The sequence below is a fragment of the Porites lutea genome, chromosome 3 (genome assembly GCF_958299795.1).
Source record: "Porites lutea chromosome 3, jaPorLute2.1, whole genome shotgun sequence".
In the NCBI taxonomy this organism is placed as follows: Eukaryota; Metazoa; Cnidaria; class Anthozoa; order Scleractinia; family Poritidae; genus Porites; species Porites lutea.
In genome coordinates, this window is record NC_133203.1 from 23,765,326 (window position 1) to 23,778,344 (window position 13,019).

Below are 13,019 nucleotides of genomic sequence, written 5' to 3' on the forward strand. Positions count from 1 at the left end.
TGACGGAAAATGTTTGGTTTAACTTTGCTGTAACTACATCTATTTGCACTATAATATACTACGCATCACCCTTGTACTGTGGTTGCTCAGTCTCAGTTTGTTTTGTCTTTCAACTCTTCTGCGGTAGCAGTTTTTAAGCAAAGCTATTTATAATTCATAAGTGTTTTTGTAAATACTAAATAAAACTGCTTAAAAAAGATTTTACTTATAAGAGTCTAGCTAAACTTCATTTTCAAGTAAGCCTGTAAAACAAGTGACTGTACTTTTTGTTCAAGGGAACGTCTCATTTTAAAAGAAGCACAGTAAGATGAAAAAGCAATAATATATGCACCGAGCGAGTTCTAGTAATAATACTGATGCCCCCTGAGAACGCCAGCATTACCGGCCTCAAGAGTCCGGGGCCGGGCTCCTTACATGTGCCTGGTAAACTGAAAATCATTCATTTTTCTGAAATACTAATGATTTACCGCTCAGACACAATCGAAGCTGAGGGAAACAAATGAGCTTTTTCTTGGGCATATTTATTGTGCATTCATAGGGGTAAAATTAAAGAGAGGTGTAATTGAACCAGTTTTTGGCCTGGATCCATCTGCTAAGTGCAGTATTCATATAGTATTTAATTATTAAGATGTCTCCTTTCATCTTTTTAGTTTAGGGACTATTAATTAATCGACGGCCACTTATACCTAGCCAAATTGCATTGCCTCAGGAGGTGGCATATCCGAAAACTTTTCAGCTTTAAAAACAAAAAATAAACAAAAAAGATGCAAAAATTTCAGGGTGGGTTGGAGAAGCTCGATTTATGGTTCAACTTGAACCTTACGAAGCTTAACGCGACCGTTCTCAATTAAACCCTTGATCCGCCGAATTCCGAGTGATACTACACGAGAAAACTATTAAATTCAACCTTCCAGTGAAACAGGGGTAAAGGATGTTTTTTTTAATTCTGTGGACTGTGTCGTAGTTTTTTTTTTTTTTTTGTTAATTCGTCAGTGAATTTTGCAAAGCATTTTTGTTGGCTTGTTATTAGGTTAGGTTCGGAGGAAGGGATAGGGCATAGAGGCTTCGGACCTTATTAAGTGGGTCAAAATAAATAATAAAGGTTGCGAAACAAATCGCAAAAAAGTCGCGGAGACCGAAAAAAAAAATGTAAATTTGGATGGAAACTATCAGACCCCCAACGGGAGCAGAGAGCACAAACAACTTGTCTTAGAGACTTTAAAAAGCTACCCAAACCGAGTTAAAGGAGGAGTAAGACCGAATATGTTGTCTGTTCTGGATATTGGCTCGGAAACTAAGTAATCGGGCGGCTTGAGTTTGCAATTTAGGCGGAGGGGGGGGGGGGGGGAGTTTTTATGGGACGAGTCAAATTACTATTTGGGTCGACCTTACTTCAGTTGAGTTCGACTACTGGGTCACCAACGGTGCAAGAGTCGAACTAAGTTGAAAAGTAAGAAAGTGCGCGAAACATTTTAAAGTCGTTGTTGGAAGCCTGCTTTGCAGAAACCCTTTTATAACAGAAAATTCTCTTTGTTCCGACAAACAGCTCAATATATTAATTTTTAATGAATAAACAGCATTTTACGGAAACCCAGATATCCGAGGGGGCATTTCTGAGAATTCTTAATGGGGGTGTGCCGCCCGGTTCTCCAAATCCTGACCCTATTTCAGACCAAAAAATATTATTTTTCACACCTGTTTTCAGACCTGGCCTTTAAGAAATGATGTCATCATTACTTAGATTACAAAAGCAACAAAAAATATTTCTTAAAATCCATTCGAATTGGCATATTTCTTTTTCTTTCTGACTCATTTGGGACTGAAACAATAAATACGTTCGTACACTCCCGTAATGCCCTCGTAAACCATACCCGATTCCAGACCAAAATGAGCAAAGTCTACACCCGTTTTCAGACCAAAACGGCGGAAAAACCCTTTTGGGCAGCAAATAGATACATAGGGGAGTACCCCCCGCGCCCAGATAATACAAACTCTTTATTGGCATGTTCACTTGATGTCTGCCGTGTTTGTCCCCTAAAATCGATCTTTAGCGGACTAGAAGAACTTGTTTGGCGATCCAGCAAACTTTAATATTCAGAGTAACTAAACTGAGACAAACGTCAAACTTATCATTAACTTAAATCACTCAGTTTGGTTCGTCTCATGAAAAGTTCGACGTTTGGCCTTGGTTTTAGTCGATGCAAACTCATTCAAACAAACTTGACTGCGACAGAAGACAAACTTATCACGAACTTAATCCGTTCAGTTTGGATCGGGGGGTACTCAACAAAGTTTTATACAGGGAGGTACCGCCCCAAGGTCCAACCTCTTACCCTCTTAAATACTATTTTTGACATACTGGAGCAAATATGTGCTTCAATTGTTCACTTTCTGTTAGAAGCATGAAATTTGGCAGGTAGCTCTTCCGTTATTCTAATTCTAATTCTTATCGTGTTATCTGCAAAGGGATTTCCCATCACAGCGGATGTGTAATTATACAGGTGCTTATGTTAAGATATAATCAAGGTACGAATGTCAAGTGAATAAAGATAGTAATAATAAAAAGTTCCGGGTTAGCGTTTTTAAAGATGGCTCATGAGGGCCGTTTTGAAAGCCTCCACTGACTGCTTTTCAATGAGACAACTTGGTAAAGATTTCCAGTCTCTGATTGTACGTGCAAAAAAAATGTGTTGCTATATTTGTTTGTTTTGGCATTAACTTGAAAGAATTTCTTAGGATGGAATTGCCTAGTGCCCTGACGTCTTTTAAATCATACACAGGGTGGAAATCGGTATAGCTGATGACCAGAGACCACTTTAAACATCATTGTGAGTCGTGCAACTTTCCTTTTTTTCTCGAGTGTTGGCCATTTCATATCAGTCGGAATTTTTGTGACAGTTCCAGGAGTGATGCTATATTCATTTTTAAGAAAACGTGCCGCTCGTCTCTGCACACTCTCAGTGTCCTTTATCTGCTTTTGACTGTACGGGTCCTATGCGAAACATCCATATTCAAGCTGTGGTATAACTAAAGCAAGATAGGCTTGCTCTTTTACGTTTTCTGGGCACTTATTTAGGCCTCTTCTTATAAAGCCAAGAGATCTGTCGGCTTTGTCCATAATTCCAGCAATATGAAAATACCAGTTTACATCACTGGATAGCTCAACTCCAAGGTATTTATAGTGATCAAGTGAACAGCTTCCAAGGGTTCTCCGTGGATAGGGTATTGGTATTTAACTAGGGTTTTTAAGCACGAGGCTCTTAGGATGGTACATTTCTTTGCATGAAATGAGAGCTGCCATGTGTCCGCTCAGTGTACAAGTGTGTCTAGGTCCTGCTGTTGTGACTCTGCATCATTACAATCTTTGATTGTACCATAAAATGCCGCGTCGTCCGCGAAAAGGCCAATTTGTGCTTTTGTGTTTTCGCCGATATCGTGTATGTACAAAACGAACATGAGTGGGCCCAACACAGTCCCCTGGGGCACACCTGATCTCACGGGAATATTTGTTTGCAGGTGGTTAGCTATTGTTCGAGCCAGGTCTTGAGATTTCCACGAATTCCGTAGAAATCTAATTTATTCAACAATCGGCGATGGGGCACCGTGTCGAATGCCTTTGAAAAGTCGAGTAACAACAAATCACTTTATTGGCCAAGGTCAAGGTTACCTGCTACTGATTCAATAATTGTGATCAGTTGCATTTCATAAGAGTGCCGTTGTCTGATGCCATGTTGATAATGTACCAGAATAGAATTTGAATCAAGGTGATTCATGATGTGCCGCTATATAACATGTTCCATAATCTTACAAGACACAGATGTTAGAGAAATCGGTCTGTAGTTACATGGCTCTTCGCGATTTCGTTTTTTGAAAACTGGGCTGACATTTGCAGTGACACAGTCACTTGGGACTTGACCTGTTTTGTATTGAGTTAAAATATACTGGAGAAATGGGGCAATGACAGGCGCAGCTTCTTTTACAACAACAACATAAGCTTTATTTGCAATAATTACTATAATTAGCTTTAACATAAAGTTACAATTTATAACAATGATAATGCAATGCAATGATTACTACAGTCAATCAAGTGTCATCAGCACGATGTGATAACAAATTCGTACGTAAATCATTACATAATGAGACAAATTTCAACAAATATGAATTTACGGAAAAATTCTGTGAATTCATCAATTTACTTATTAATTCTGTGTAAGATAGCTGATTAAAGTCGACAAAATTTTGTTGGATTTGATTGTAGAATTTCTCCCTTGGGATTGAATATTTTGGACAATAGAAGAAAAAATGAAAGTCGTCTTCAATTATACCAGAGTTACAAATAGGGCAGAATCTATCGTTGCGTGAGGTTTGATTATATCTTCCAGTTTCTATCATGAGTTTGTGGTTACTTATACGAATTTTCACTAAGTCTTTCCTATTGGCTGAATTTCTAATAAAGTCTAGATAACTTGAAATTTTATAATCATGTTTAAATAAGCTGTAAAATTGCAGAACCCAGCAACAGAGATATTGTCAGGACCACAGGCCTTTTTGGAGTTAATGTTTCTTGACAAGCGTGTTATGCCAGAAACTTCAAACTTCAGAGGGGGGATGTCTGCGATCATACTAGGGCCCTTACTTGAGATGTTAAATCAGTAGATTCACTTCATCTGTGAAAACTGTAGCAAATTGATCACTCAACACTTCAGCTTTAATATATCCGTATATCTTCCATTAAAAAAAGGATCCATTTCTGACTTTCTCATACCTAATTCAGAACCTTGTATCCCTTTTAACTGTTAAAAATGCACTGCCTTTAAAATATAAGTAAATCACAAAACCAGGAAATGTTCTTGACACAGCCATAAATTCTTCTAGCAACTTTAGGTCTTTTTACAGACAGATTTCCCTGCCCTTTCTTATACTTCAACTTGAGTAAAATCCCCACCATATCTTATACCTGACACCTGACAAAGGTAACCCTTTCTAGCATTGCCTCCCGTATAGGCCATTGCAAGAAGTATCCCCCGGGGCTTAGACTGCTTAACTGGGCCTCAGTTTGCTTGCTTATACATAAATAAGCTCTATAGTTGGCTTTTCTAGGATAATTTGATATTTAGTGACTTTGGTGAATGCGGCACAGTTGAAAGCAAACGGCACAATGATTAAATGGCATGACCTTTTTGTGGCTTTATTCAAAGCTAATACTTGAAAACTAATGCAACATACGAAAACTAATATAAAGCTTACTTTAAATGACGAATATAAGAATAATCTCTTATAACAGCTATATCTATATTTTTATATTTTATAAATGGCTTGAAATCAAGGTATTTTGATCTAAGTTAGCAATGGGCCATTTGTAGCATGCCGTCATTTTACTACTAGTACTTTTTAAACGTCTACAGCCAATAAGAGTACTCAATAAAAACAGACGTTAACACACAAACATTTTAGCGGACGTAAATTTTCCAAAAATCACCGGTGGTCACGCCAACAAGATAATCGTCGCATTCCCATCTTTTTGCTTGTCCACCATTCGGATGATCAAGCGCGCAAAGATATAAACCATAAACCCAAGCAGGGTGGCTGTATAATCTCTCTTGGTCAAATCCTACGCCCCAGCTTGCTCCCCGTCCCCACTTTTGGCAAACAACCGCTAACCTTGAGTTATCATTTTCCATTCTGAAATATGAGCCACACGAAGCGGGCTGGACATCCGTCTGACCGCTGAAGTACTGGACTACAGCTTCACCAGTGCTGTTAGCAACAGTGGTCAAGTGGAACGTACGTCCATTGTTTTTACTGCAGTGGAATCTCAGTTGGGTGAAAGACAAGTGTGTTCTAAGCTCATTCATGGCGGTTTTTGTGAGAACCATCTGATCACTGGTTATTCCATGGTATGAAGTCTTGACTGGCAGCTGAGAGGGAGGAGTTGAGCTTTCCATCGTAATGTTGGAAACGAGGAGCCAGCCTCCTGAAAGAAAAATGTGAAGACAAAGAGGTGTTTATAAGCTGCACAATTTACATTTGATTTCGAACTGGCTTTCGGACGCGAAAAATCAGCGAGTTTTTAACAGGGGGGTAAGGTAGTTGCTTTTGGCTTTTCTCACCATGGTCAGCGTTGGCTCTGTTCCGTACGTTCCATTTTTTTTCTCCAATTAAGCAAAATCTGAAAATTTATGTAGCCTCTGGAAACTCGTTTACTTTTTGCTGAAGTAGACAGATTTTTGTATCGCCTTGCAATTGTATGAGGTTCTTAATGTAACTGTCTTTCCCCTCTGGATCTACAAAATGAAATGCAGCTCACTATCAAGATTCTTCTGTTATTCATGGTTTGTTTATTGGGTTTTTGGTTGAGAAATGCGCCGCTTGTCAAAGTCGTCAGAAATCCGATTACGGATGGCAACGTTTTCAAAAAAGAGCTTACTTATGCCCATTAAAGCCATCACTGTCTTGCATACACCATTATCTTAGAAATAATCTGATCTGGCTGGATAGTCCTGATTAGTATTAGAATTCTCCTGACGACTGGACTGGTCTGGCCAGCCAGTTCTGACAAATGCAAAGCGCCCTTAGAGTATAAGAAATATACTTTTAGCGGCAACATGAAACTACACATAATGCAACTTACAAATTGCATGGGAAAATTACCTTTCACAAATTATGAGTCTGGGCCTCTTCTTGGAAGAAGCCTCCTTGTGGTTCGATTCTCGGCCCACTACCGTATGCAACCACCAGTCTTTGCATTTCGGATGGACGCTTACAGGAGGTTCGACTGCATTTAAATTCAAACAAACAGACCTGTTAACAGAAACTCTCGACTGCGTTCGTTCAAATTCATGAAAAATGTCACCGTGAGTTCTAGACGAATTTTTCTTTGCTTAATTCCTGAGAACGGACCTCCAGATCCAGGGTAGAAAAATGCGATTATAGCTTAACATCTGTATGGTATAGTTGTAATTACTGTACTGTATTTAACGTACGTAACTTTTCCACTTTTCAAACAAGTTCCATTGCCATATCAAACACATGCGGTACGAGAATATGAATATATTTTACAAGAATATTGAGGCTGAAATTTGCGAGACTATAAGAATATTTTAAGATTAAACCCGAGGCTGAGAGTTTGAAAAGGACTCAATTTTGTATGTTGAAAATTGGTATAAATAAAGTACAATTATATGTTTTGACTTGACCGTATAAAATAATTCCTTTCCCTGAACTGCGCTGCAGAAGGATCTATACACAGCACACTGGCAATTGAAACCCCAATACAAATCTAAACTGGAAATGTCATAAGCTATAATTTATAATCAAAACTAATTTAAAGAACATTTTCAGTCTAAAATCGACAGAAAAATAAGAGTATTCAGCCTGGGACGAAAAAACAACATTCTTATATATAGAAAAAGAGTGTACAAATAGTCTCAAATGTTGTGACCACTCCCCTTGTTTTGCGTCATTGGCATACTAGAATCGAGTGCGATTTTCGGATGTTTTATCGTCGTTTATAGTTTCTAAGTGTCTTAATGAAGCCATGGCTTTCTATTTTGCTTATTTTCTAAAGTTTTTGTCTTGTCATTTTACCTTTTTTCCAGGGCGGTTCGGCAAAGTTAACAATGTGTTTGCGATCGAAAGAGAGCAAGGGATCCTAAGCGAAACAGCTCTGCCTTCCTCTTTTGTAATTTTCAATTTTCTATTAAAAAGCTTAAAAGTAGTGGGAGAGGAATCGGAAAACATAGAAAACTTAGAAAGCGCTTTAGGAATTAATCTGTTGTTGCTTACATGTACGTACGAAGTGTCAACAAATGAGAGTTGTAAATAAACCCACTTCTTGTGAGGCTATGTTCGACCAACGTAGGATGTTCCAAGTTCCAAGGCAGAATGAATCTCGAAGCGATGTAACATAAGGTAGTGCTACATAACTTTTATGACGTAATGCAGAGAATCTGAGAACAACATGCTATTTCAGCAGCTTAGATCACTCTGTTTAGTTCACCACTCAAGGTAATTTTCGGTCATGCAATCGAATTGAGTTCAAAAATATACTGCCTGTTTATGCCGCTAAGAAAAAATAATAACGCCGCAAAAAACCTGAGAAGAAAATAACAAATTGAAATGAGAAACATCAAACAATAGATAGCAACTATAGATGACGTCATTATGTGCTTTAGTTATTACCACTTTTGTTTGCTCTAGAAGTAATATAAATAATTATTATTCATTCAAAATATTTCTCCGTTTCTGATTGGTCGAGGCGGATAACACCCTCCTCAATCTCCATAATTTTTTAGATGATACTCATGATGATTGTTAAATATATAGAGGATATTACACGGTGGCGAGAAGATATGAATTTTATGTTCGAGTGGCAAGAACAATATCTCACTCGTTCGCTTCGCTCACTCGTGAGATATTGTTCTTGCCACGAGAACATAAAATTCATATCTTCGAGCCAACGTGTAATGTTCTTTTTATTATATGGAGAAACCAATTCAACAAAAGCAAAAGGCGGGAATCGTGACGTCATTGAACGATACGACACTCACAAAGGTGACATACGGAAAATACGCCACTCGGGTCCCGGATGAAGTGGCGTATGGAATCTACGAGTGGTTTAGTTAAGCAATAGACCACACTTTCTATGGGTTTACCGACGTGATAACCCACTTGGGATGTTGGGAGAACACTCGAAAAGCTTGTAAATCACTCGCCTTCGGCTCGTGATTTACAAGCTTTTCGAGTGTTCTCCCAACATCCCAAGTGGGTTATCACGCCGGTAAACCCATAGAAAGTGTGGTCTATTGCTTTTATAAAATAACTTTTAGTAGAATGGAGTATTTTAGGTAAAAAAATATGGTTCTAGTACCGTGATCAAGTCACGTCTTCTCTCTAAAGTCATCATAAGCCAATCATGACTCACGATTTAATAGCGTTGAACTTTCTCAAAACTCAGTTCAGTCAAACAACAAACAGCAGCACTTCAAAACACGAGTTTTTGCACTCATTACATGATAACTTATGAAAGCTGTTTTACAGGAAAAGTCAACACATATTCATGCGAACGTACAATGAAAGAATACGTTCATGGTTTGTTTACTACAGAAGTAGGAATTAATTGAACATCAGACTGTACGCAGCTGTATTTTGTTGAGTCGATCCGTAAGAATTTCGTTGTTACAGACGGAACTTGCAGTTATTGTAATAGAGGACTTCATTCACTTTTAACAAGCCGCAGTGGTTTAAGATCTGTTTTCTGGACTTTATTATGATCAAGAAATGCTGCGGTAACGACGTGGCTGCATTTGTGAAGTTGTCGCATGTAACTTTATTTGCACGTACAGCGACCGATGGAAATATGTCAGTGGTGGAGAAAGGTTTCTTTGCCGTAGCCACATATTGGCGTTAATATTTGTCGATTCGTGAAGTGAGGTGGTTTGAGGTAGGTTATGGCATCGATATCACCGAATAATTTGTGCAAATGTTGGAAAAAACCAGCCCGAAACTCTGACATCTTTCATCATCGTTGGCAGCTTGTTTACAACTTACAGCGGCCGATTTTGTACATGTACCATATCTTGATGAGAGATCTCTTTTTGGAACAATTTCTTTCATTAAGAAATTTAAGTTTGAGATAAAATAAATCAAGAATGCTAAAACTATCCGTTTTGTTGCTTGTTGGCACATCGTTAAGTTTTCCTAGAGACTTTCTACACCAGAAATTCACACAGTTGTGGTCTTTGTCTGCGATTTGGCATCGTCGTGAAATGTAAACTGTTTTTCAGCTTTGTACTTTATAACTTCCAAAGCTATAGCAGTAGCGAATTGTGACGCTCAGTAATAAAATGTGGAAACCAACGCTTTTAATATTAAGAAGGGCTGGGTAAGTAACTTGTTCTGTTTTTTAGCCTTTCTAAAATCGTTGTTTGCAGATCAATAGCCGGTTTTGTTTAGGGCTCGTGGTCCGGATGCCTTTTTCTATGGGTTTACCGGTATAATAAACCATAGGTTTTTGACCAATCAGATCACGCGTACTATCTCAGTTATTTTATAATTCCCAGTAAAACACTCTCCTCCATATAATAAGTTGATATACCTTCTTTTTGTACCCTGCCATACGCGATATTTTTCGTTTGGGTAAAAACAAATATGTACTTTAAGACAGGCAAATTAAACCGGTGCAACAAATCATTATTTAAAAGAAAATGTCGTCAAAAGTACTATTTACGATATTAGAGTTCTGCAAAGATAACCACTTAAATTCGAATAATATAAAACAATTCGTAAGAATCTGATCTCAAAACTCCGTAGAATTTAAGCAGAAAAGTCTAAGAAATTAAATACTTTTCTGTTAAAATTCCGAGAAAACCCAACAGGGTGACCGTCGTAAACAAATGCTTTGATAGGGACCTTCAAATGCGAGGACGGCGACAGCAGGTAAAACGTCGCTTAAAAATGTATTCGCGGTTTTCCAATCGTCATCGCGATTGTTCCATCACGCTTACTTCGTCGAGTGTACACGAACTCTCCTGGAGTTGAATTCCTAAGAACCTTATCCAAGTTAAGAAAGAGAGAGAAAATTTCGTCGTTGCTCGTTTCAATGACGTCCTCTATAAAACATGAAATTAGGCATTTTCACGTCATTGTCGTGCAAAGCGTAAAGAAATGTACAAAAAAGTGTTATGCATGTGGAAAGTTGTTTTTTTCTTGTTGTTTTTCTTATTTTAATAACTTGCTTGTTTTAAAAGCCTACTGCTTTTATGACGTTCATGTTGCCGTCGCCGTCGTCTGATGTTAAGGTCCCTAATTAGTTGTTTATAGTGTTTTAATTGGTTGTTTTGCGTTTTGGTTTTTTTAATCAACAGTTTTGTAAAAAAAGCGATAGTTCATATTCAAACAATGGATCTGACCTTAACTTGTCCATAATAAGAAGATCCATTCTTCTTAATGAAATCGTCCGGCTTCATCTTCCGTGTTTTGTTGTTCAGCTCACAAAGTCGTTTTGCAATATCTGCACCAGGATGAACATTAAATGACTTGCAGCTGTTATTTCTGAGCAGGGGCGGATCTAGGGGGAGGGTGCAGGGGGTGCGCACCCCTCCCTGAGATGACCTGCGGTTTTCAAATACAACTGGTATTCTGCAAAAAAAAAAAGAACTATGTGGTTTATTGGTGTTGAAGTAGAGCAAGAGACGAGTGCACCCCCTCCTAAAAAAAATCCTGGATCCGCCCCTGCTGAGACACTTTTGATGACATTCAAACTCGTCAGCAACAGTTGATGTACTCATGACATGACCAACTAAAACATGGTCTGAAACATGAAGTAATATTAAACAGAGGAATAAGCAAAATACAGTGGAGTTTAACATGAAGCTAGGACATACATTAATTCATTTTTTTAGCTGAACAGTTTTATAATCTTTTACGATAAAGAGATATATTCGCTTGCAAAATTGCGATTTGATACAAGCGCGAATCGTCAAAAGTAAAAAAAGTGATAAAAGTTGTAAGTAATTTTAACATCAGATAAAGTCGATAAAAGGAAACTAATGCTTTTAAAATGCCCGAGTTCGTCATCTCAGATTTATCAAAATGACCTTTTAAAAAATGTAATAAAAGAGTCTACTGAAAACTAAACTTTGAAAAAAAAAAACCCCAAAACCGGTAGTTTGTTTACATCTTAGAAAACGTTTTAGAAAACCGTTTTATAAAGCCGCAGGAGTTAATTCACCTGTTTGAGTTTCGAAAACGCTGGTACAGAAGTCCGAGTTGGATATCACCAGTACCACTGCCATCAGAACATTAACAGTCAGAACAAACAAACGATTGAGCCATGAAGCTGCCATGGAGGGAAAATTTTTGGCTGATTGTGATCTTCACTGTGCTACCTGTACGTGCCGACTATTAAGTGTCAGCCTTATAGAGTGGTTGTTTCGTTTTTAATTAGTTTGTTTAGTTGTAAAACTCTTTTGCGGTGACAGCTCCCAAGCAAAGCAATTTATAATTCATAAGTGTTTTTGTAAGTACTAAATAAAACTGCTTAAAAAAGGTTTTTGCTTATAAGAGTCGAGCTAAACTTCAATTTCAAGTAAGCCTGTAAAAAAAGTGTACTTTTTTGTTCAGGGAAACGTCTCATTTTAAAAGAAGCACCGCAAGATGAAAAAGCAATAATTATATGCGAATTCTAGTAATAATACCGACGCCCCCCGAGAACGCCTGCATTAGCGGCCTTAAGAGTCCGGGGTCGGGCTCCTTACATGTGACTGCTAAACTGAATATAATTCAGTTTTCTGAAATACTAATGATTTACCGTCAGACTCAATCGAAGCTGAGGGAAATAAATGAGCTATTGCTTGGGCATATTTATTGTGCATTCATAGGGGTAAAATTAAAGAGAGTGGTGATTGAACCAGTTTTTGTCCTGGATCCATCTGCTAAGTGCAGTATTCATATAGTATTTAATTATTAAGATGTCTCCTTTCATCTTTTTAGTTTAGGGACTATTAACTAATCGACGCCCACTTATACCTAGCCAAATTGCACTGCCTCAGGAGGTGGCATATCGGAAAACTTTTCAGCTTTAAAAACAAAAAATAAACAAAAAAGATGCAAAAATTTCAGGGTGGGTTGGAGAAGCTCGATTTATGGTTTAACTTGAAAAAGTAGTTATATAATGATGCCATGTTACTCACTCACTTGGTACTTTTCCCCTGTTATTTTTCAATTATTTCCGTCATTCGACCCCAAATTTCAATGACGGAATTTAGACAAAGAAATTTTTGTACTTTTTTCAAAAAATTTCTGAGTTTATCTTCTGTCATTGTTCAATGAAATTCTGTCTTACGTCATAGACTTTTTTCTGGTTATTTTCTATCATTGACTTTTTTTTCCGATTAAATACGTCATTAGCTGATTAAGTACCGTTATCAACTAATTTCTGGTAAAACCTGTTTTACTAAGGTTGAAGTGGAAAAATAAAATGATTTAAAGAAATTAATATAATAAGATTATAAGGAGAT

At 37.7% G+C, this 13,019-nt stretch overlaps 1 protein-coding gene across 1 annotated transcript; it reads right to left on the bottom strand.

The window, feature by feature from the left end:
* Positions 1–5,450: 5,450 nt before the first annotated feature.
* On the bottom strand, positions 5,451–6,005 carry LOC140931997 (uncharacterized; the record flags this gene model as incomplete). The annotated part of the gene is made up of 1 exon (XM_073381665.1): positions 5,451–6,005. A coding segment is annotated over one exon (555 nt), but the record flags the coding sequence as incomplete, so codon positions are not given.
* Positions 6,006–13,019: the final 7,014 nt, after the last annotated feature.